We start from the raw sequence: 25,627 nt of genomic DNA on the forward strand, positions 1-25,627 counted from the left end.
CACCATTTCAGTAATCCATTTAGAAATATTAAAGTTAATGGATTTACATCTTCATATTAATATATATTTGTCTTTGCTCCTTCCAATCTAAAAAAGAAGTACCTTTTCCTCAGATATGCTGATTCATTTTATTAGTATAAGCTAGAATAGCTGTCAGTTTCACTAAAAGCCTGATTGATCCAGTCAAAGTGATTAGTGTAGACTTTGTGATAAATGAATTAATACGAGCATTTTATTTTGAAAGCATATATTACTGAACTTTATAAAGGTAGGTATTACTAGCCTGCAGACACAACATTGAAGTACTTTGTTGATTTAAAAGATAGGTATATACATAGAAGTGTAAACTTCTTAGAAGTAAACTGGAAAGTTACAGAAGTATTCTTACATGCTTTTTAAAAGACATCATACACATGCTACATACTTATACTATTTCTAAGCCTCCATAATGAAGAGTAAAAAAAAGGTCCTTAGTATTTACTGCTCTTTGACGAAAAAACATAATTCTCAATAGGTATTATTCATGTTCTCTGAAAACTTGCTCCTCTTGCAGATAAAGGCCTGTAAGTTAGCACTGACTTAAGCTTTTGTCTGGAACACAGAACCATTCATAAGCACACTGGGAAAACTGTACCAGAACAGGGAAACCAGTACAGACCACACGGTAATAAAACATGCTAAGGTACGACAGTGAAAGAAAATAACTGTGATTTGCGGAGCCAGAACAACACCAATGAAATGTCAGGTTACTCAGCCAAAACAGTAAAAATATAGTGTTGCTAATGCAGCTTCTACACATGTATATTGAGAGGCTTCAACTGACACAATCATACCACCTACAGATTACAGTTTTTCACTCACCTAAATTATACCAGTAAAAGCTTGATGTGTAGCACAGCTGTAAAGGTGTATTTAATTTCACCTGTGAGCAGTCCTAGTGAAGGAATTACTTGTATGCAAAAAAACTCAGCATAAACAAAGGCCTTGGGGAAAAATTAAGACCTTGGGATGTAACTGTATTTTATTTTTAATTTCATTCTATTTACTTTTATTGGACTTAAATATTTTTTTAAACTTCTTGGACTCTAGCAGTAATCTGAATCTATCATTTTACCATTCTGATTTTTACTACGTAGTATTAAAGACCACACATAAGAATTACATTCGAAATATGAATACAAAAATACATGCAAGTGTTTCATTAGCTTTTATTTCCTCTCAAAAATAAAGATTTGTTTTTTAAGCAAAACAAAGCAACAAAAATCACCACCTTCCTACAAAAAAAAAGCAACTTTTACTACCTTTATGCAAATTTTAGTGATTTATTTAAATCACTATTTAAGTTTTCTCTGCAGTGAATGCAATGACTCCACAAACAGATTATACACAAAGCAGTACAGAACTTGTCCTGGAAAGCAGAAATTATAATAAAAAAGATCCTCATCCAAGTTCGTGCTGCTGCACCTGCTGCTACTTAAACAAAACAGAAAAGAGTAAATAGTGTCCTTGAACAACAACAGTGAAACTTATCTCCTATTAGAGTTGCCTATTCCCAACTGCAAAGGACAGACATGAATACGTTTATCAGGATTGCAAGATTACAGTGCAGGCTTTGTTGAATTCATTAAAGTAATAGTGAAACAGATGCAAACACGTGGGCACATATGCAGGCTTTGAAGCTACCTATTTAAACTGTCAGTTCTCATCTTAATTAACATAATAAATAAAACCAGCTACAAAGCAGAGTCTCATATTGCCAGAATCTGCAAGAACCTGTTTTCAGAGAAATACTATTACACTGGTTTGAAATTCTTAAAAACACATTTTATATGGTCAACAAAACATTTTCCCAACTGTTTTGTTCTCTGCAATCTTATGAATTATTTTCCATTATAAAAGTATAAAATGTTCAATAGGATCCATCTTTTCTACTGTAATACTTTGCATTGGCAATTGTGAAGTGAAAATAACAGCAGAAGCAAGTGATTTGCAGATCTTACTTTTCCAAATTCTTAATCTATACTTAATAATCTGACACATTTAAGACAAGCCATCTATTAATTTTCCTCCTTTTAAGGTTACCTACCAATTATATTACTTTGCCTCTACACATACATATGCTAAGAACAAGAAAACTACAGAAATAAAATAAACACAATACTTATAATGACCATACCTAGTAATAAGAACCGCATTATCATGGTGGGCAATCCCATTTTCTGGAATGGTGTTTCCATCACTTTGGTGGGAGAGAATGGATTTCTGCCACTTACAGAAGCTATCGAGGGACTTGTCTGCATGGTGGTTTATCTCCAAGTTTGGCTGCAATACAACATGCATACCAGAAATGTTCCAAACAAATTACTAAGGTCAGTTGTTAAGCCTTTTGAAAACTAAAATGGGACTATAATTAGAAGCAGTGGTTTCTAGGAATAAATTCTTCTTGCCAAATTTTATCTCTGTAAAATCTGACCCCAAGTTCAGCTGTGTATTACTGAACTGTCATTCTTTCCGCTCCAACTTTAATAATCATTATGTCAATACAAAAAAAAAAATCAAAATACAGATCTAAAAATAAAACTGACATCCCCAAAGTTGTAACAATATTCACCTGAAGTAAGAAAAGACATCTTTGAGATGATACACGAGGAATATTCCTTTGAACTGCTTCATCTTGATTAAAGCAGTGAAAATTACATGATAGGTTTTGTACTCAGAGGCAGCCACTTCAAGCAATAATTGAATGAACACTATATTACACAGTAATGTAACCTCTACTTCAGAGGTATAAAGCTCAGTGCAACAGCTCTTACCTGATCTTCAGTGAGGACAATCAAACGCGTCACTATAATATTCACAACGTTTCCTAGACTGGAATCACGATAAAGTTTGGCAACCTGACCTCCAGAAAATAAGAAAAGACACAAAGTCAGACAAGAAACACTACTTGCTTCCTAAATGGTTAAAAGTTAACCCAATTTCCTCACTTAATGTAATTCCATAATTCTAATTATCATCGTCATCAAATAAGAGTTAATTTTTTATCAAAAAATGACCATTCAGTTAAAAGAACTTCTTGAGTCGCACTTTTCAATCAAAACTGTTTATACTTGTTATAACTGTTCCGTAATTCATCCAGCACAATAAGTATTAAGAGTGTTGACATAAGCAGAATAGAACTGTATAATCTGAATGTAATTTGAATTCAAAATTAAAGACAACAATTTAAAAGTGACCACAACATACTTCTTGACAGAAAAAGTACTGCATTTTTCCCGTAATGCCAAGATTTTTCAATATTTTAACTATTAATTCCTGCAAGTTAATACATATATTAAAGCATTATTCATGGCAATAAATAAATACTTGACAGGTCCTTTATCATTTCGGTACATGCATATTGATATGAGCACAGAGAAGGATGAAACTTACAATATTCATTACACTCAAAATGTAGTGTTCAATGTCTTTGCGACCATGGTATCCCACCATCATTTTGTCTGCTACTACCAGTGTTTCCACAAACCGTTCAAGGCTTACAGATCTCTTCTGTCGACTATGACTACTCAGTGTGTCATTGACTGGAAGCGAAGTTCGAAAAGCAGATGCATCACTCATCCACCAAGGTTTGCTGCTTCTTGTGAGGTCTTCTAGGAACCAAAACAATTAAACACTTCAGAAGCGTCACTAGTAAAAACTCATTCAAATGCAGCTGCTTTATGTTGAGATTACCATCCTCAGCGTTCTGAAGTCTTTCTTGAGGCAAAGAAAAATTACATTTTTTTAATTTTTGTTTTTAAATAACTTATATAATAGAAAGCTAACTTTGAGCTTCAATATTCTCGACTCTCCTTAACTTGAACTAGGATGAAAAATTATCAATCTTCTCTTAACAGGTCTGATTCTGCACATTTACCTTAATACTGAAGATTAGTTATAATAAACCACAAGCACACTTAAGAATTTTAAAAATAAGAACAAGACAGCTCTAACATTTGGAAAAAAATACTACAAGCCAAAAATTAAACATTAACATAGAAGATACCAAATTTACTAAGGAATTAAACAGGTTGATAAGGTACCAAAACAGGTTTTTTCCCTCCTGTGAAAGTCTACCATTTTTAGGCCATTATGCTTACACGCCTATCAGTTTTCAGGCCAAAAAGATCAACTTCCCATTCAGAAGATTATCAGATTACGTTTTATCTACCTTGTGAATTAACTATAATGGGAAGTTTTAAATGGGCGGGCATGGGATAACTGATGTAGTTATTTTAACACTAATTTTAGTTCAAATATATTGATTCATGCTTTTCCTTCAGGTAAATATATCGAAAAAATATTTCTTGCATGCAAGAGATTGATTACTAAAAATACAAAGAGCTGTAATTAACAGCAAAACAAACTCTACAAACTTGTTTGAATTTGAATTCCTGTCCTCAGTACAAACTTGAATCCATCCTTACCTGATAAACTGGCTTTATTGGTGTGTAATAAATATCACTTTTCCACAAGGGCCAATACAGTTCTCCAGTTAGAGATAATAATATAGCAAAGCATATTATTGGGCTGGTTTTATCTAAGTAGGGTTTCAAAATATCTAAATCCTTAATATCTAAATATCTAATTTTTTGCTAGTTACAGAGGAGCACAAGAATATTAACAGTTAGACACATTTAAAATTGTCTGAACAGGACTGCTCAAGTGAGCAAATTCTGAGATGCAGCCTTATATCTACTAAAACAAGCTCAGCTAAGGATGAGTTGAGATAGAACCAGTACCTCCCACAAAAAAAAACAATTCATTATGCAATTCAACTAAGCACACTATTTTCAAAGAGCAATAAGTACACTGCAAAGAATGTATGTTCAGGTCAAAACCAGGAATACAAAGCTTCAGTGTTCCCACTGCTGAAGCGTTTCGTAACTTTTGAAGGCACAGCGTTGGCTTTAAAAGGTGCATTTTTCAGAAAAGTCAAAAAATGAAAATAAACCTGATAGTTGAAAAGTTGTCACTAACAAAACTGTCCTCATTCTACAATGGGTATAATCCATTCTAAAAAAAAACTTTACCAAGTATTAAAGCCTGTTGTGGATTCTGGAATGACTACTGAATTTTTCCTGTTATTTCACTTTTATTGTAGAAAATTAAAAGTTGCTTTAATTGATCAAAGATTTTCATCTCACTTAAGCAGTGACTTAGAAACGTCTGGAATTTTCTCTGACAGCTTCCGTATGAAAATTTTTAAAAATTCACTCTATTTTTTAATAACACATACTGATGTTTCTGATGCCCTTGGAGCGCGAGTATTCTAGAAATGCAATACTGCTTCCACATTATTTCATAATTTCTCACTCAAAGATGCAAATCTATTCTAAACACTTGAAAACCAATGACCTCATGCAGAAAACTTTCAGAGAAAAAAAATATTATTCTGGACTCATCTTGATAGCATCTTTCAAACAAAGGTCTCAGAAGACTTCACAAAAATAAACAATTCTCATTTGCTTATCCAGAGGAGAAGTTTAAGCTTCAGCTGGTCTCAAAGTAATAAGAAAGCTGGAAACAATCCTTGCACTTCAGGATTTATTAGTGCTTATGCTGCTTTACTTTAAAAGCACTAAATAATGCTGACTAAATTCTTCAAAAACTTAAAATGTAGCAATAAAGGCCTACAATTTATTTAACAAAACTAGTTACGTGACAAGTGATATCATTTTTCCACCATATTTTTAGGTTAAAAAAGAAAAAAATTAAACTTCATTAATATCAAACATAGTTACTGGGAACTAAAAACAGCAAAAATAGAAAGGACAGACAAAGCAAAAATAAACCAGAAAAAACCACTGTAATTAACCCCCAAATAATTAGTGCAAAATATGGAATTAGGTTTTAAACTGTAGCTTAAAAGAAATCCAAATCCACATACAGATGGAGTTCACAACCACGGTAACCCAAGTTTTCCTAAGTCAGTCTTCTAAAGATATCGGGTGAGGTTCAAGGAGGAGAGAAAGAAGCAAAATCGGAAAAAGATCTCAAAATGCAATAGCAAACTACTCATGCAGGATGCAACCATGACAATACTTTGAAGCAAAACATTATGCTGCTTTTTTCTAAATATTTTAGCACTGTTATTTCATGCATTTAACAAGCTTTTACTTAATTTTAGAATACACTAATTGTAGAGTCTGGCATGAGTGTAACCACTACATAAATCAGCATATAACAGAGTTATCTGGAAATAATCTGCCACTCTGCAGCTTTCATATGTCAACTCCTGTTGTTTTTCAACCCTATTCGAATACAGCATTCTGCAAGATAATCCAGTGGCCTCAAAACCCATTGAAGCAACTGGAATTTGGCAGTGGACAACTTCTTACCAAGGCCTTAATTATTTCAGCTGTTTTAAATAAAACAGTTAATCTAGTGACAATACATACAATCTATTCCATGTTCTTATCTGAATGTCCTTGCCTCCCCAATTTTTCTCTTGTATTAGTTACCGTAATGCTACCATCTACTATGAAGTAGTCCATCACTTATTCATCCCAACCAATTCCAAATGTCCTTTCACCAAACTCTGTCCCCCACTTTCTATCAGTTACTGTGAATTTTCTCAGGAAGGTCAGAAACAACATTCCCCTTGTCTCTATCAACATTTCAGAATCCTGATCACTCCTCTGGTAAGAGAAGAGGTACACAATAAATTTAGGTCTAGGTTACAGTAGGGGAAACTTGACAGAATGAATAGTGGCACAGCTACTCAGATTCCTCCCTGAATACAGTACTGGGAAAACTGTTCTAAAGGTAAAGCTAAAATCAGTCTCCAGACAAAATAAATGATATCCTGCGAAAAGGCAGTTAAAGCTTTGTTATGATTGCATTTTAAAACACAAAACTGGACTGTTGAAAAGTTCCAAAACCAGTCAAATTCAGTGAAGATGACTGTATAACTGATTTTAAACCTGGGGTGTGAAAGCTGCAAAACTGAAAATTAATACTGGATTTTAGTTTTTAGCTATTTTTAGATATTTGGGGATGCTTTGGATGCCATGTCCCTCTAGGATAAAGCTGCAACAGAATCACAGAATTGGAAGGAACCCACAAGGATCATCAAATGCAACTCTTAGACCTGCACAGGACAGCCTCAGGAGTCACACCAGGTGCCTCATAGTATCATCCAAATGCTTCTTGAACTCTGTCAGGCTTGGTGCTGTGACCACTTCCCTGGGGAGCCTGTTCCAGTGCCCAGCAACCCTCTGGGTGAACGACTCTTTCTATCCAACCTAAACCTTCAGGCCATTCCCTTGGGTCTTGTAACTGGTCACCAGAGAGAAGAGATCAATGTCTGTCCCTCTTCTTCCCCTCATGAGGAAGCTGTAGACTGCAATGAGGTCTCCTCTCAGTCTCCTCTTCTCCAGGCTGAACACACCAAGTTCAGCTCAGCTGCTCCTCATAAGGTTGCCCCTCAAGGCCCTTCACCATCTTTGTTGCTCTCCTTTGGACGCTCTCTAACAGCTTCATATGTTTCTATTTTCTGCAGCCCAAAACTGCCACAATATTCAAGGTGATACTGCACCAGTGCAGAGCAGGGCGGGACAATCCCCTCCCTTGGCTCACTGGTGATGCTTTGCCTGATGCCCCCCTGGACACGGTTGGCCCTCCTGGCTGCCAGGGCACTGCTAATTCATATTCAACTTGCTGTCAACCAGGACCCCCAGGTCCCTTTCTGTGGTACTGCTTTCCAGCATCTAGTTCCCCAATTTGTGTAGGAACATCTGGGCTTGCCCCATCCCAGGTGCAGAATCCCGCACTTTCCCTTGTTGAACTTCATAGGGTTGGTGATTGCCCAGTCTCCTGATTTGTTGTGGTCTCTCTGCAGGGCCTCCCTGCATTCGAGGCAGTCAACAGCTCCTCCCAGTTTTGGGTCACCTGCAAACTTGCTTAGTATCCCTTCCAGTCCTGCATCCAAGTCATTTATGAAGATGTTGAAGAGCACAGGGCCTAAGATGGAGCCTAAGATGGTGACAGGTCACCAGTCTGATGTCACCCCATTCACTATTACCCTCTGTGCTCGACCCGTGAGCCAATTGCTCACCTACCATATGATGTGTTTATCCAGCTGTGAGCTGGATATTTTGCCCAGAAGGATCCTGTGAGAGACGGTATCAAAAGCTTTACTGAAATTCAAAAAGACTATATCAACTGGCTTCTCCTGATGAACTAGCTGGGTTACCTTGTCAAAAAAGGTTTGATAAGCAGGACTTTCCTCTCATGAAGCCATGCTGGCTGTAACCAATGACTGTGCTGTCTTTCAGGTGTTTTTAGATACTTTCCAGAATAATGTTTTCCATAACTTTATCAGGCAGCAAAGTGAGACTGACAGGCCTGTAGTTTCCAGGGTCACCCTTCTTGCCCTTCTTGAAAATCAGAACAACCATCCCATGAGGCCCCATAGATTTGTAGGGATCCAGCTGGAGCAGCAGGTCCCGCACAACTTCAGGATTGATTGCAAGTTGATCATTCTCACAGTCGTGGTCCTCCAGCTCAGGACACTGAGACCCCCTTGGTCCATCATCCATGTTGAAGACAGAGGCACATAAAGCATTAAACACCTCTGCCTTGTCTCTGTCCCTGTTTGTGAAATGACCATCCTCAGCCTGTAACGGGCTGGTGATATTTCTACGCTGCCGACTGCCATTAATATGTTTGAAAAAACTCTTTTTATTGTCCCCCACATTTCTGGTCAGCTTCAACTTCAGCTGAGCTTTGGCAGTGCTCAGAAAATAAGTTTATAAAAGGTTTTAGTACCCATGAGGGTAAACCATGTCATCTGTAAAAGTAAGACCTTGCAGTCTTGGAGGAGAGCAAATTTTTTTAGACATTTTCATGAAGCAGAAATAATATACAGAACAACAGGAACAGCAGAAACTGAGATGAATGAGCATCATGTTAGGCTTGTAAAACGCAGTGCTTTAGTATTCCAGTAATTAAGGACTTTGGGACACAAAAGATCAGGAAGTGCACAGGAGCATCCAAGAACAAAAGCATCATCAAATATATAAAGGAATAAAGGCTGAATATTACACCAAGGTTTATAAAAAATACATGCAAGATGCAGAGTTCTGATCGACCTATGATCCATGTGTCAGATAACACCAGAAATATCTAAATACAACCTGACAAATCTAGCAGCTACTGCTTCATGACTTGAAGGAGAATGACATCTAAGTATTAGTCTAGAAGATAAGATCTGGTAGAGGCTAACATTCTTTCTTTTTCAAGGGATATAATAATGGTAAAAATTGCATCTTCCTGTATTTCGGAATCCATCCACTTACTTCAAGAGGCTTAAGTGATAGTTCTCCCTACAAAATGAACATATATTAGTGCCCTTATTTTACAATCAGTTAGCAGGCAGTAACAGTGCTTCCGAACTAAAACAGAAGTTACATACATGAAGTCTGACATTCCATAAACACATTTAACCGAAACCCTCAGAAAAAACTGTCTCCCAAGAATGGGGGTTTGCAGACAATCTGTACTGCAAGTTTAGTCAGCTGGTGCCAGTAAACATTCTAAACTCCAGAAGAAGCTGAAAAAATTACATCAATAAACAGTGATATCATTTTAAGACTAGTAATTGTCCGCCTGCCCTGTGCATTGATTCTCATGGAATACAACCATTCAGGACTGAACTCTTAAGAACAAGCTATTACTGAAATATAAACAAATTCAAGGTTAGAACATTTTTGTAGTATGTTAAAAACCCATTACTTTTGTGCTCTAAAATAACTTGTCAGATTTACTCCATGCTGTCTTCAAGAAGTTAGTTTTCAGCTTCAGTTTAAGCAAATGAAAATCACATCAGAGTACATGAAAAGTGTATCTGTAAAAGTAACAACTACTTTACAAAGAAAATATCTCTCCATTAAAACTATATAATCTTTCCATAAGCCGCATGTAAATCACATATTTGACCATTGACCCACTGAACCAAAAAAAACAGTACCAAAACACCATAAACAACTGTAAACAAGAAAGATGTGGACTCAGCTCCAAATGTTATTTGCTAATCATAATACTAACACATTTATTGCACACCAAGTTTCTTCCAATAAGATGGAACATTTACTAAACATTGAGCTGTAATACTCAGTCACTCAATAATGCTTTCCAGTTGGGGAATCAAGTACATTTATAGCACATTTTGAGAAAGCCTGTGCTCATTACTACCACTACACAACACAGGCATAAAACAAGACTAACTCCCACTGCCTCAGTTTTTGAAAGACAATATATTCTCAATCTGAATCTGAAAAAAAAACCAACCCAAAACTACTTCTCAACAAGACACATTACATAACCCAAAAGAAGGACTCCCACTGCTACATTCTCCACCGTGTCTTTAACACGAACCATGCAAGATGCTAAAATACATCTTAAGTTATAATATTTTAAAAGGAATGACACTCATACTCCTTTACCTGAGACTCCACAGTGCCTGTGATCATAGAAGTGTTGCTGGTGCATAGTAGATTTTTTGTATATAACATGAGGATGACCGTTCTCGTAACTATAGTTACTAGAATCTTCTGTTATATTCCTTAAAGGCTCAATAAAATACTCGTCATCTTCTGTAGCAATGACTCCATGCTTAAAGAAGAAAATAAGAAAATAAAAACTTACAAAAGACAATATAAAAGCCATATAAAAAGCTTAACTTTAAAAAACATTCTCTGTTAAGAAATCCACAGCTAGAAGCCAACACATAAAATAGTGCATAAGCCAGCTCTCCTCTGCTTATTTTAGTGTGGTGCCTATAAACAACACAATGAGAAAAAATGTCATATTGTTGGAGTTCTTTCACTTTTTTTTTTTTAAGATGTAGTAAGAAAGTAAGAAACATTCTCAACATATGACAAATAATGTTTTTACAGAGATGTTCCAAAACTACAAGATTCATATTCACATCAAGCCAAAATTGCATTGCTTTAATGGCAACACCAATATCCTGCTATGATGTCACACTGCTAGATGCTTTAAGCCAAACATTCCATCAAAGACAAACGCCATGAAGGATTAATTTCAGAACGCATATTCAAAGAAACCATTCGCTATTTCACATCTAGATGCTTAATCCAAAAACTGAGCTAGTTAATAAAAGTCAAATTATTTATATTATTATACACTGTCTACAAAGTATTTATTCCTTAAAAGGTCTTGCCACAAATCTAGCATATAAGAGTTGTTGCAGACTGTGCACTAGACCTCATTCCCCGTAACAAATGAACAGTTTTGCCTCATACTGTAGTGCAGAATAGTAGATATTCTATTCCCATAACTTTCACATTTGTGAACTCAGCTTCTTCCAAACAGGAAGTGGTTTATGAAAGAAAGGGGAGATTTCAGGCCAACTATGCAATTTCCTGAACCTTCAGCAATTAAAATTGAACTTTAGCAGAAAATCCAGGTTTTGGATCCTTTTGGATATAGAATTATTGGGGAATAAGCCCTGACAGAGTTCTACATCCATATCTGCTAAATAAAAAATTCTGATACCCGTATGTAGAAAATTCTGAATGCATTAACTTTCTACAGAGGGAGAAAGAGCTATTCTTCTGATAGAAGCCTGGGAGCAGGAACTTCTGCATTCATATCCTGACCTGATGAATCACAAATTTCTACCACACCTTTGATCTGTAAAGCAAGTACTTCTCATGAGTCTTTTTTTAAACCTCTACAATCAGCCATAAGACCACTTGCTCCATATCTGCTCTAAATATATCATAAAGCTGTTTTCTAAGATCAGAGCTTGCCTTTGTACTCTTGGTCAAAGCTCTCATCCTATTACTGTTGAGTACATCATCAAATGCCTGCTGTTCTTCACTCCTGAAACAAGTAACAACGTAAAATTTACAAAATAAAAAATCCTGTGTAACACATCAGAAAGAAGTGTTTTCCAAATAGAGCTGTATTATAAATTGTGAAAATATATGTATTAACAGACTGCAGATTCCAATTACACATTCCTTACATTGCCACTGTAACAATAAGTGTTCTCTTCAGTGGTATTTTTCATTATGAACTCAATTTTTGACTCAAAAAGGTAACATCAGGCTCTCTATTTACCTGGAAGATGCCAGTATGAAATTCCTCTCACAATGTCTTCTTGTTACTTGGAGTCTAAGAATTTATTAGAAAATCAATCATTTACTGGTATACTGCTGCCTAAATAGTATTGAAAATATAAACCAAATTGTAACTGGGTTTGCCAGATGTGCAGAAAGAACCTTGACAGTCTGGACTGCATCCAGTCTGGATGTCAGACATCTGAGTTCAAGTGAATTCTGAGCCATTATAAACTCTGATATTATATTCCCACAGGAAGAGAATCCTGCAGAGTGGTTCTGGCCAACACCATGAGGCTGTCCACTTCATGCCAAGCTGGAGGAGACAGAGGTACCATCCAGCCTGATTAATAAATAGTGGTAATTATACATATATATCCAAAACAACATTCTAAACACCAGTTTTGGCTAATAATCCACTATTTCAGCAAAACAAAATTTCCATTGAAAAAGGAGATTGAAATAATACCCTTTTAAAGCATTAAAATGAATTTATTTAATTTTCTTTTTTTGTTTTGCTATTGTATTTTAACAGTTCATAAATTAAACTCCTGCTCCAAAGCATCAGAAATATCATTAAGACATAAGAATGACCAGAAGAGTTTTTGACAAAATACCATGAATTTAAGAAACAAGCTGAACGCATCAAGTAGGTTACTACAAGGAACATTCCCAAGATTATTATCTAAAACAGATTGTTTGAGGTCCTGTGTTATCCAATACCACTACAGAGTGCCAACTCTTGCTAATATATATAAGGTCTGGTTCCAGGAGTTTGACATGCTCAGATAAATTTGTGAATCCACATGGATTCACATGGAGTTCCCTTAATTTGTGAAAAAGAATCTTTTTTTTGTCAGGCTGTCCAGCAGGGGCCTTAACCTCCTTCAGATGGGGGAGGTCCACCAGTTGCAGAAGAAACCAAATTATGGAGGACAAGTAAGCACATGCCTTCTCCACATAGTATTACTGTTTCACAATTTTTCCATGCCTTGAACCTTTCTAGACTTTAAAAGCATATCCATTTTTAACACAAAGCAGCAGTAATGGAAACAGCTGAAAATGCATCAGTGTTGTTCAGCATGTCAACAGCTGGCTATACACTTCAGTGTGGTTTTATGACTAAGAAAAAAGATTGCATTTGCTTACTGTTTTCTCAAAGATGAAAACAGTAGTGATCTGGCCTGAGACAGCACAACATAGAATCTAACAAGACAAACCAGGACAGGGACAGCTTGTATTTAATTTTCTGAATACTAAAGCTATACTGCAAAAACGTATGAGTACCAAAGATAGCCCTAGAGACATTGATCAAGAATACTAAATCCTTTTTAATATAATTTTTGATATTTATAAATTATTTTATAAATTAGGTATTATTTTACATAAAATTCAAAAATACCACAGTATACACAATTTATAATATATATAAATAGATGCCTTCTTTAGAGTAAAAACAGCTTTCAAATGAGCTAACTCAAGAAAAATATGAGTAATTTAAACATATATGTATTTCAGAATACATGAAACAATCATTAAGTCTTCCAGCAAAACAGTTCCTACTTTAACCTAGTAAGATCACGTTTTTAAGTCACAGTTGCCTACCTGTGCTTTCTTTATCACTTCTGTTTGGATGGAGGGAACTGTGCTTCACAGCACAAATTTTACACAGTGCATGGAACTTCACATGCCATGGAAATATTGGACCTTTTACATTAAACATTTACTTGGGACCACAGTAGCCTCAAAATATTTCCTACTACTGATCCTTTCAGTTCAAAATGACAAAATTCTCTACTGTGCAAAACTTGTTTGAGCACTCAGTTAAGAGCTTTGACATCTGGCAGATGACAAAGGTGGGTCAGAGTGCAAAAATGTTGGGGGTTTGCCTAATTCCACTGCTATAGGCTCCAAAACTTCTTCGAGCCTCGCTCCTCTCAGAATCAGTCAAACTTCATTCCCCTGAGGTAAAGCTCTTCTCTGTTTAGCCAGTCCACCACCATTTCTTCTCTTCAGTATGACATACTCAGCTTAGGCGATGCCTCAGTCTTTTTGCCTTGTACCCAACATTCGAAGGCCCTAAAATGCTGGTCATTGCAGGCTCTTTTATGATACGGCCAAACCTGCAATCCATCCACAAATGTAGCATTCACTACAGTAAATATGAGTTTGGAAGGTCAGCAAGCCTGCCAGACAAAACCTTCAATTTTCTCATATGATTGTTCACTGGATTACAGAGCTTTCCTCACAACTTCAGAACCACTTATAGCATAATCAGGCAACAGCAGATGGAAACTACTGGACTGAAACTTCAGTAAGCAGTCTGTAATTCTGGGACACTTGGTAATGAGAAATATATAGAGAGAGGCTGAAACAAGAAACAAGAGAGGAAAACGAACTGATTGTTTGTCACTTTTATTATAATGAAACTGAAAGCCCTCCTTACACTTACCAAATGCAAGCATTCTTCAAAGTCATACAATATATGTTAATTAAATCATGTTCTCACATGACCACTCTGCATAACTAAACAGAGGAACTCGAAATATTCAATAAGGGGAAGAAACGACCTATTTGTCAACACTGAAGCTCAAGAGAACTAGAGTAAACGTAATGTATAAATTTTCCTTGTGAGCAACACTCACTGTTAAAAATCACTACTTGCTTTAAAATTAAAATGACTGGCTTTGATACAGATGTTAATCAAGGACTATTAGAATATGACTGGCAGTGACTTAGAGAACAAAAATCAAACTAGAAAATATGACAAATGCCTTAAGCACAACACATTCTGAATTATCAATAATTCTAAAACAAGTAATATTGTCTTCAATATTCACTGCCAATTGCTTTATGAAACATGTTCTTACCAGCAGCTGCATAACAAAACATTCATCAGTAGGAATCATCATTTAAAAATAACTTTGCGATGGATTTATCTGAATGAAGTGGTAATTCCCATAGACAGTGCTCTGGAAGGCCCTGGCAACACTGGATGAGTTTCTGTACAGTAGGTGACGATACTAAGTCGAGCCTACTGTTGCATCCCTCTGCAGGATTCCAGCCACTCTGAGAAAGGTCCTGCTGCCGCTTCTGCACTATGACAGGAGTCTCACACACTTGTGACCACCAGGCCTTCCCAGGAGATGCAATGGACATCTGATACTTGCAGTCACAGGTAAAGAGGTATGACCTCGGAGAACTTGAGTGCCAGTCATGGTGTGTCTAGAGATAGGATTAAGGCTGCCTTAGCACCCAAAAGACACACATAAGAGCTGATGACAACCACAATCATTGAAGATGATGATTTAACTGGGAAACACTCTACACTAAAGTTACCTTACAGATACTGAGTTAACATACTGGCACCTAGAACCACAGGCAGCTTCACTCCAGCAGAACAGCTAGGCTGAGAGCAAAGGGAAAACATGCAGCAGTGGGAATGCTAAATGTGTAGGGCACAGAAGAAACAAAAAAAAAGATTCTTCTTCACCATAACATCTTCCACGCTTCTTTGAAGAAAAGAAGTGCCATGAGGAGCAAGAGATGGGCAAAGACAGAAAAACATGGGACTTTTTTTTTGCTTCATCCCACTCCTGTTTTCCTAACATGAAAGGAGAACAAGAGTCAGCTAAGCCAAGAGCAGGCATTCTTGGTTCACTCCCTTAGCTAAGGTCAAAGAGGAGCTGAAATGGGATCACCATGACACTTACTGCAGGCTCCAAGGGGGCCAACTAGTCTGTGCATCAAGTAGCAGAAACTAGAGATAAAAAGGTATGCAGCCTCTGTTAAAAAAAAGAGTCCTGAAAGAAGAGATTTGGTCTCCATAGTATTTTTAGCTGAAAAGAACTCAAAAGCAAAGATCGAGTATATTAGTCAAAGAGCTTAAATAACTGCCACCAGAAAAAGAAGTTATTACATGGCAACTGCAATCAAAGTGAAAACTGTACTAAATTCAGACCTATCCACTACAAGTCTGCACCGACCAAACTGTGATACCACACTCAATGGAACATCATTTTAACTACATTTCTTTGAAAGTGTTCACTTAGCCCTGGAAATCCCCATTAAATTATTTTTCTTCAAGAGTTCTCTGAAATGTTAAACTAGACTGTATGAGTGATACCAAAAGTAGCTGCGTGTAATGCAACCTATCTAGGTCTGAAGTAGCTAGCTTTTGTTTGAAAATAACATCCCAAGAGGCATTTATTCAATAGCACTTTCAAGGACAAATAGGAATTAGTTTAGCAAGTCTGTGCAATCTTTTTTTTCCCCTAGCAATTGGTTAGATCTGCCTATTCCTAAAAGATTGACCAGCATTCTACTATAATAAAACCCACAATGAGTAACCATAATATATATGTATATTTTTACTACAGAAAACACTGGCTCTTGATTTAGTATTTCATAGTCATGCTCTTCTATTTTAGTATCGTTACTCAATAGTCTGCTTTTTTACTTTTTTTGCATTTGTTTTCTGATTTTTTTCCCATCCAGGTCCTATTGTCATGTGATCAAAAGGTCACCACTAAAAGAAGAGATGAGAATAAATGAGATAAGAATTTCTAAAACTATTGTTAAATGCAAAAGTTTAAAATTTGTAAACAAAATCTTTCTGGAAAAAAAAATTTAAATAATTACTTTCTGACGCTGGTGTCTGCTAAAGATCAATTTTTCTCATCATGATTTGAATTTTTAACAATGATGACTTCTACATCACTAAATTCCTCTTCTGTTATATATTCATAGTTTCTAAACCCAAATTCTCAAAGATAAGAGAGTGTTCAGTTCCATCAATGTCTCTCTGTAGAGATTCAGCATCCTGGAGGATCCACTGCTTCCTCCTCCCCACCCCTTGAACTTGCAAGGCTTTTATAACCTGTAAAGATCTCAGCACAGACCTAATCTTGTAGCCTAGAGCAGATACTGTAAATACTGAACAGGCTGCCTGCTAAATGACTGTAGAATTGGGTCTTAGTACTTACATTAAGCTTGAAAAACTGATGACTACTTTTCCCCAGGACTTAGATCAGGTTTTAGGGGTTTTCTGCACCTTCCTGTCTGATTGCTTCCTACAGGGACTCAAAAAACTGAAAGATACGCCAATTAAATTCTTCTTCTGTAATTTAAAAGGGACAAGCACGCTATTATACTAGAACAAGTAATACAGACTTACCAGACCATTGCAGTTACTTAGGGCCACTTTAGTTGTACTGAGCTGGTCTTGCAAATATCCTGTGTAATGACAGTGGTCTAAGAAATCATGCTTCCATTGCGGTCCATCTTTCCCCCAGTACTCTACTGTAAAATGTCTGGACACCAAATCTGTGTTGAGAGTCAGGTTTAAATGAAAGTGCTTGCCATAGGCAGAAAGTTTAAAAAATAATTTAGATGCTGCCAGTTCTTGGACATAAGGGTCTGCGCTCCTCCTCCTTCTTGAAGGTTTAGCATTTTTCACAGTAAAGCTGAGGAAGGCTCCATTTTGATCAACCCTTATTGGGATTGTTAGTTGGTAGTGTTCAAGGTAAGACAGGAATTCCTCTTTGTAATCAATCACAAGGTAAGACAGTCCAGAGAGTGGCCATAGAAGAAAAAATATAACAGGAAACAGCAAGTAGTAGCATAAACATAAACCATATTTGGGTAAACTTCATCACTCTCATTAACAAAAGTAATTTTCAGGTAAATGCACAATGTAGCATTTTACTAAATAAAATAAAACATTGTTTTCTTTCTTCGTAAGTCAAGAAAACATGTTTGATTTCCTATTAATTTGATCATCACTGGAATTATTTCAATACATATCTTTTTCTATTTATCAAAAATACATACCATTTGGGGCTAAATTCTAACTTAAAAAGGACATATTTTTCCCAGTGACACCATTCGAAGACAAAAGCTATTAAATCCACTTGCAAGAATATAAACAGTATTAAGGAAAAGTATTATACTGTAAAAACAAAATTAGATTCTTACTTCCTAGTCTAAAAACATGTTAACGTTATCATGGCAAGTCTCTCAACTGTTATCAAGTACAACATTTTACTAGATTTAATTTGCAAGGCTTTCCTATGCTGAAAAGTAGATAGAGAGAAGTTAGAAGGAAGTTTAATCTGCATGACAATAAACCATGAAAAAACTGAGAGCAGAGCCCATATGATCTCATGAATTATATAAATATGGTTTAGAAAATACTACACAAATACAATGCAAAAGCAGATGCTTCTTGCTAGCTACAGAGATCAGACCCCTACCTTGAGAACTGTATGAAAGCCTGCTGTCACTGTGAAATTCCGATGAAACCATGACTAGGCTCAAAATCCATGTCCACGTCTTCCCAAAAATTTCCATAATTTAGAAAAACAGAAAGCTTGTCTTTTTTCTTTCTCTTTGGAGAGCTACTTGTGTGCTATAGAGTTAACTCCACTCCAGAATTGCACCATAACAGGTATAAATATTTTATACTACTTCCAAATTAACTATAGGATGTTCCACCTTTTGATAGGTATTTTGTTCTATATCTGCAGTCATTTTCTCAAGTCAAAAAAAGTATTTGTAAGTTTCCTTAAGATATGGGTAAGATGTTAGACTGGATAGTTACTGAATTTGCTCCGTTTCTTTTCCTGAAAAACAAAAGAAAATGAGTCAAGGCAAATTCTTTCTGCTAAAACAGATCTATGCTGCAAGACACTAAACCGCCAGAGTGAACTACACAAGGCAACATTTTCAAATAATGTTCATCCAGTATCAATTTTATGGTCCCATAACACAATCTTACCAAAAAAATGAAGTACCATTAGTTCATTGAACAGCAGATCCATATAGCCTATGATACACTTATCAACTTCATGTCACTTTTATGAATTCTTACACCTATTTAATGTTTCTTATTGCTTACATACTTTGTTCAGACTTCTTCCATCTATAATCAGTGCTGTGCACTCATTGATTTCAGCGGCTGATAACAGGTCCCAATATACTGGTAGATAAAGGAAGACCCGCGAAAGAATCCAGAGTACAGTTATCTGATCTTTCTGCAGCATGTATTTTCTTATTATTTGGGCCAGGGTTCTGCTTATGCAGGCAGGATTCTCATTCACTTAAATGGAAATGCTGCATATTAGAATACTAAAGAAAAAATTTCAGTATCTGAAGGTATTCACTATACATATTCTAATTTTTCAAATATTTGTCAAAAATGCTTTGTCTAGATCTTAAGTACAGTTTGATGAAGTAGAATATATTTTTATCTTGGTTTTGCAAGTCACAAGACTAAGCAAATAACATATTACCTGCCTTTTGTCTTTTTTTTCTTTTTTCCTTTTTTCTTTTTTGCATGTAAAACACTATTGCAACAATAGTTAAAAACAGCTCCAGCTGCGGCCAAGGATTAAACAGAAGATCCATGCATTCAGCTAACAGTCTAGTATCATAGGATACCAAACCATGTGTTGTGTCAGCTGGTACTCATCAGTCCACTTAAGCATTTGCAGCACACCTATGCACACAGCAAACTCTGCTGAGCCAGACAATGGAGAAACAGAACACCTAAGAAGGGAAGCCTGTTTAGAAACCACTTTACAAAAGCGTACAGAGCCACTTACACATGCACCAGATAAATTTGCCTTTCTAAAATTCTGGGAATGATTTACAATGTTCATTCAGACAGGTAATACAGCTACAGCTAGTGGATTATTTGCAAAGGTTTTATAAAGAGCTGTAGCATATAAACTCCACCAAAAAAAATCAACATCACCCAAATCCTATTTACCAACATTACAATGAATATTGGATAACTTCTTAGCCAATTTGAAAGACACCTAATTACTAACATATAAATGAGGTTAATCTGACCAATATCTACCTTTTCAAACCAGGTTTATAAAGAGAATAAAATACACTTTGCAAACATACTTTGGGCTTTCTGGTATTTCTTTTCTGGGGAACCATAAGGATTTAGTGATGTCATTCACATGTGGCAAGACTTCAAAGAATATTAATAAAAAACATCTCTGTTTACATTGCCATGTAGAACATTTATTTCTTAGCTAATATTTAGTTAGTTTTTAGATTTTACAAGTTTTGAAGATACATAATTAATCCTAGACTCTTCAGCTACATTAGTAGAGTAAATAATGTGCCTTACTTCTAATCTGAGAATGTACAATTTCAAATTCCTGTCACTGAATCTTGCTTTATCCCTGTCTGCTAATGAGCTGCTTTCCTTCTCCTTGTATATACAGTTATAATCTGATACAAGCACCTCTTGACACTTTCTGATAAGCAACTCAACCTATTTGGTTTATCTCACCCTGTATAATCCAGTTTCCAGATGTCTGAATACTTCTGCAGTTTTTCTCTGAACCCTTTCCAATTAATCAACATCCCTTTTCATCCATAGACACCAGAACTGGACACTGTAGTCCAGTAACGGCTCAGTATTGCCATATATAGAGGTAATGTTGCCTTACAACTTTTACTTAGCCAAAATATCCTAACAGAGAGCTCATGTTCAGAGAGCTCTCATTCAGACAGTTCATGTTACTATCAGTTAGGCTGATAGAAAGTTATCCTAACATTAAGGTCTCCTGGAACTGCAGTACCTAAGGAATAAGGTAGCTCAGAATACTGGACATAAATTAGAGTGCCCATTATTTAGACACCAAAGGCCCACACGATAGGCTATAAATACATGTTGGTCAACAGTGTCCAATAGTCACTCATGTCTACTGTTCTTGCAGGAGTCTCTGAAAAGGTCTCCGTCATTTCAAGCTTCACACAAGATCAATCTCCTTACACATTAAGCTTTCTGGAAGTTTCAGCAGAATTTTTTTACTTCTTCTTCAAATGTATTTATTGCCAACTTAACCATTGATACAAGCACACCACATGTAGTCATACTAATGCTCTGAACTATAGAGTAGTAATAGATGTGAAGGATAAAGCACTCAGGTAACTCCAAGATACAGTACTTTCAGTATGACATTTGGTAGGAACCTCAAAGCGTCCACTCTCTATACCCTTTTTTCTTTCCATTCTCCTTGGCAGTGTATATTAAGCATTCCATTGTAGATTGTTGTCAAATGCAAAATTTGGTCAACACTAAGCTTACAAAAATAAGTGACACTCGGTGCCGTGGTCTAGTGGACATAGTGGTGTTGGTCATAGGTTGCAGTCCGTGATCGGAGAGATATTTTGCAACCTAACTGATTATGTGATAAAGCAGACTATGAGGAGGTGACTAGTCAAACTGCTCAGAACAGTCACCCTGGGAGCTTCCATCTAAGCAAAGGTGCCTTGGTTGCCCAAGGCACCTCTTAACCTGAAGGCAGCTCAAGTTTTAGGGCAGGGAAGCATCCGACACCGCTGACCCAAGAGCACCCCACATCAGGGGCGTCCACCACACAACCGCCAAGCTCCGGCGCGCTTTGGCGACGGCAGCGCCTAGGCGGCCAGAAAAGACACGGCACCGCACCATCGGATCACAGAGCCCAGACGGGGGTTACGTCTCAGGGCGGGGTCGGCAAGAGCGATAAATGCGTGGAAGAGAAAGAGACCGCCGCTCAGGCGGGCAGGACAGGGGGTTGTCCCTCACGCCCCCTCTCCCGGCGGCTCGGCCCCCGCCACCTTCCCGCCCTCCCCGGCCGGGCCGGGCGGCCGGAGGGAGCGCCGCGGTGAGGCGCGGGCAGGGGTGGCCGCCCGCGCCGGCTGTACGAGTGGTTGCTAAGGAAATGGGGAGGGCGGCGGGAGGGAACGGGGCGGGGGACGGGCATCAATCACACAAATTCAATTACAGGTATCGGGGCTGGCCGTGAACAGCGTTGAAGGGTTTCAAAGAGCCGGGGATTAGCCGTGCCCCCGGGAGTTTCCCGAGGCGAAAACTGCGGCGCCCAGACTGCGCCGGGAGAAGCTCGGTGAAAAGGAACGGGAGGCGGGGGGTCAGCGGGGAGAGGGACATGTACAAAGGGAAAGGACGGATCCGTCCTCCCAGGGAAATGACCAGAAGCCGAGGCGTGAAGGGTGAAATTACTGCCGTACGGGCCCCGGTGTACGAGGGGGCTATCGCCCTATGAGCCCCTCCGCCCCCGCCTGCCCCACGGCCCCCCGCCGGCCGTGCCCAAGGAGCAGCTGTCACTGCATCTTGCAAAAAAACACCCATCTCCCGCCCCCCACCCAAAAAAAGTCAACAGGCTAGAAAAATACATGGCTACACAAACAGCCCGTTACACGCGCACATTATCTGTACATTTCTGCACAGAGAGTTAAAAAAACGAGTACTGAAGCAAGTTGGAGATCACCAGACACACATCCCTCAAAGAAAATTCAGAAAGAAATAAAAGAAGAGCCTTCCTCCCTAGAGAGGCTGAAGGGTAGAGTCTGGTTGCTGTGGTGGAGCTGATCCTAAAGTTAACTTTCAGCAGTCCACTTCCAGACAGCAGCGCTGAATCTATTTGGATAAAACGCGTGTGACCCAGACACTTGGCGTTTGGCCCAAAAGCGTTGCACCGGCAGCCCAAATAAAAACAAGAGTCTGACTCTCTCTCTTTCTGCCTCTCCCTTCTCTCTTGTACAACAATGAAAGAAAGTAGCGAAGACAAAATCCGCACACACATCACCGAGGAGCAAGAGCTCACTTACCTCCTCCCACCAAACAAAGTCTCTTTGAACCGCGGGCCACTGCAGAGACAGACACACACCAACAAACATGAGCGCGCAGGGTTAAGAGTCTGGCAAATCCCAGGCGGCTCGAAGTAAATCAAAACCACACGCTTCCATCTTCCTGATGAGACCGGCGAAAGCCCGACATCCCCGCCAGCATCGGCTGCGCGACGGCGGCCGCGCCGACCCTCCGAGCCCCTACACAAAGTGTGCACTTGTCTGACCGCGGCACGGCCGGGAGCGGGGCTTCCTCAGCTCCGCAGCAATCCGGAATAGCCCTGGGTTGTCGCTGGGGTTTGGGGGCTGCTTTGGTTTTCATCTGTTGTTTGGTTTTGTTTTCATAGTTTTTCCTTTCCTCCCTCCACCAACGATTTACAGCTAAAAGTATTTTAAAAAATCTAAAAAAAAGTGCACTACTCGAGATCGTACTTCATCAATCACGTCCCTTATCGGTTGAAAAATCCTGGCATCCCCTTCCCCCATCCTTAAAGTTCCTTTCCGAAATTACTCCAAATGCACTTCGCCTAATGCAGTAGAAACCTCTCCCCGCTCCCCAAAGCCCTGGACGAACCATTATTCGGGACACAAGAAAAGCAAAAAGTTTCATTGAATAGCGTGAAATCTTCCTTACCGTTTTCATCTTCAATTTCTGATATAAAGTAAGTTTCAAAGAATAGAGATTGCACAGGACGATTCCCGTATTCCTCTCTGCTTTTCCCCTCTGTGCAAGCAACCATCAGGGTTATATTCTCCAACAGAATAAAATTCTCTAGCCTTCCTAAAAGGGGTTTTTAGAAAACGGGCTGGCTTGGCAGCGAGGATGCCATCAATTCACCCAAGCTATCACTCTGCACATTTTGTCTTTCCAACAAAAAGAGGGGGGAAGAAGGAGGGGAAAACAGGCTTATATTGGGGTGGGGGTGGGTGCCCTCCTCTTGAGCAGCCTCCTCTGTGCAAAATACCATGTGAATATTATCTGAGTTGGGGGGAGAAGGGGGGGCGAGAGACAGAGAGAGGAGAGAGAGGAGGAGGGGGTAGAAGAGGGAAGGCAGGCAGAGCAGGAACGACTCAGCGGAGTTTGGATGGAGTAGCCGCAACGCTTTCGCAGCCGGCGCCGGGCCAAGCGACGGCGGGGGAGCCTCGGGCGGCGGCGGGGCCTTGGCCGCCTCGGCCGCCTCGCGGGGACGGCGCGGGGCCCGCTGACGTCAGCCTGCAGATGTGCCGGGCCAGGGTGCCGCGCATGCGCGTCCGTCACGTGGCGGCGGGGAGGGGAGCGGGACCCGGCGAGGGCGGGGGCGGCGGGAGCAGCGGCGGGACCCCCGCCTAGGGCTGCCTGTGGGGGGCACAGACCGGCCCTCCCAGGGGAGCCGCCGCCGCGGTACGGCCAGCCGGCCCAGGGTGCTAGCGGTGGGCGGCAGGATGTGGTGGCTCCCTGCTGCCCTCCATACCCTGCCCGTTCCGCGCGCCGCAACGGGCATTATGGAAGGAAAACTCCTAAACACCATGTCCAGCGGAGCGGAGGCGGTGTCTGAAGTCCGCGCCGCGAGCAGCAGCCGGGGCCGATGGTCCCGCCGTGCGCGCATCGCGCTTTCTCTTTCATCGACGGCGGGGAACCGAGCGGGGGTCGGGGCGTCGCTACCCCGTGCGGCAGGACAGGAGGGTGGGCTTGGCAGGGGCGGCCTGCAGGATCGCCTCTGCTTCACCAAGCCAGCGGTGCCGGGGACAAGGTCACACAGAGGGGGTGGGTTGGAACCCGAGACCTGCCCTCTTAACCGCCAAGTTAATTTGCGATAGCCGAGGAAAGAGAAAAATAAAAAAAACCCCTGAATTATTCCTGAACCTGGGTTCTAAGGTTTCAAGCTTCTGCTAACTGTGTTTCCCAAATGGGGCGGGCACGCGTTTTCCTCCCCAGCCGCGTTTTCCTCCCCAGCCGGAGGTAGTAGGTGTAAATTGCACCTTCTGGTGAGTCTACAATAGCTGGCTGGGCTGGGGAATGATAGCAGGGAAAGGTCCAAGAGCACAGCTACCTCGGGATTTCTCCGAGTATCGAAAGAGCAATATCAGCCTGCAGAGTCAAACATCCCGCAGGACTCTGATGGTCACCAAAGGCTGGCTGGCTGCCCTGTAACATGGAGGAATCAGCTCTGGCTGGCATTCATACTTTCAAATAAACTACACAATTACCTTCTAATATGAGGCACTACTATAGTGGAATTAGATTCTGTATACAAGTATGTGAAATTTCTTTTAACAGTAGTTCTAGCAAAATAAGCACAGCCTTCTAAATAGCTGGTCATATTTGTCACCATTCGTTCTGACAGCACAGTGAACACTTGTGGGATCCTTTTACAGTTGCTGGGCAAATTAATTTAACAATGGTTCGGAGAGCAGCAGAGTATATCATTGCATTGAAAACCGGAGCTATAAAACCAGTGTTCCTTGGGAATAAGGACATTCAGAGAGAGAAACACTTTATTCAGGAAATACATCTCCAACCTGCTCCCCCCCCCCGGTTAATTGCTCATACCGAGGGCGCCATCCTGTGTTGGCGAGCGGGGGGAGCGCTCGAGGCGTGCAGGGATGCTTGGCTGTCCCGGGACATGCGGGGAAACAGTTTCACCCTTTTTCCTCTTCATCCTGTATGTGCGTGGGCAATTCCCGCTTCGGTGGTAAATCTGGATACATGTACTTAATTAAAAAAGGTATTTCTAATGCTGGGAAGAGTATTTTTTATTAATATTCCATAGTTACTGCTGGAGCAGCAAATCATTATATACAGTGATCACACGGATAAGCCACATTCACCGACCAAGCCCTGCAGCAGAGGAGCCAGGTGT

General features: G+C 39.4%; 1 protein-coding gene across 3 annotated transcripts in view; it reads right to left on the bottom strand.

Moving 5' to 3' along the window:
• Positions 1–23,956, bottom strand: part of ADAMTS6 (ADAM metallopeptidase with thrombospondin type 1 motif 6) — a 151,517-nt gene extending 127,561 nt beyond the window's left edge. The window contains exons 1-7 of one of the 3 annotated variants that reach the window (XM_027732329.2): positions 23,422–23,956; positions 18,386–18,754; positions 17,308–17,672; positions 10,488–10,656; positions 3,433–3,650; positions 2,814–2,897; positions 2,177–2,322 (exon numbers count right to left, since the gene is read on the bottom strand). In XM_027732329.2, coding sequence (XP_027588130.1) covers positions 2,177–2,322; positions 2,814–2,897; positions 3,433–3,650; positions 10,488–10,656; positions 17,308–17,672; positions 18,386–18,482 — 1,079 coding nt within the window. In that variant the 5' untranslated portion in view covers positions 18,483–18,754; positions 23,422–23,956. Of the gene's footprint in view, positions 1–2,176; positions 2,323–2,813; positions 2,898–3,432; positions 3,651–10,487; positions 10,657–17,116; positions 17,222–17,307; positions 17,673–18,385; positions 18,755–22,769; positions 23,122–23,421 lie in introns of those variants that run through there. The other 2 variants (XM_027732332.2, XM_027732335.2) reach the window with 2 other exon arrangements.
• Positions 23,957–25,627: the final 1,671 nt, after the last annotated feature.

Source organism: Pipra filicauda, unplaced genomic scaffold (assembly GCF_003945595.2).
Source record: "Pipra filicauda isolate LSUMZ 115617 unplaced genomic scaffold, ASM394559v2 scaffold34_size3990699_pilon, whole genome shotgun sequence".
NCBI classification, from domain to species: domain Eukaryota; kingdom Metazoa; phylum Chordata; class Aves; order Passeriformes; family Pipridae; genus Pipra; species Pipra filicauda.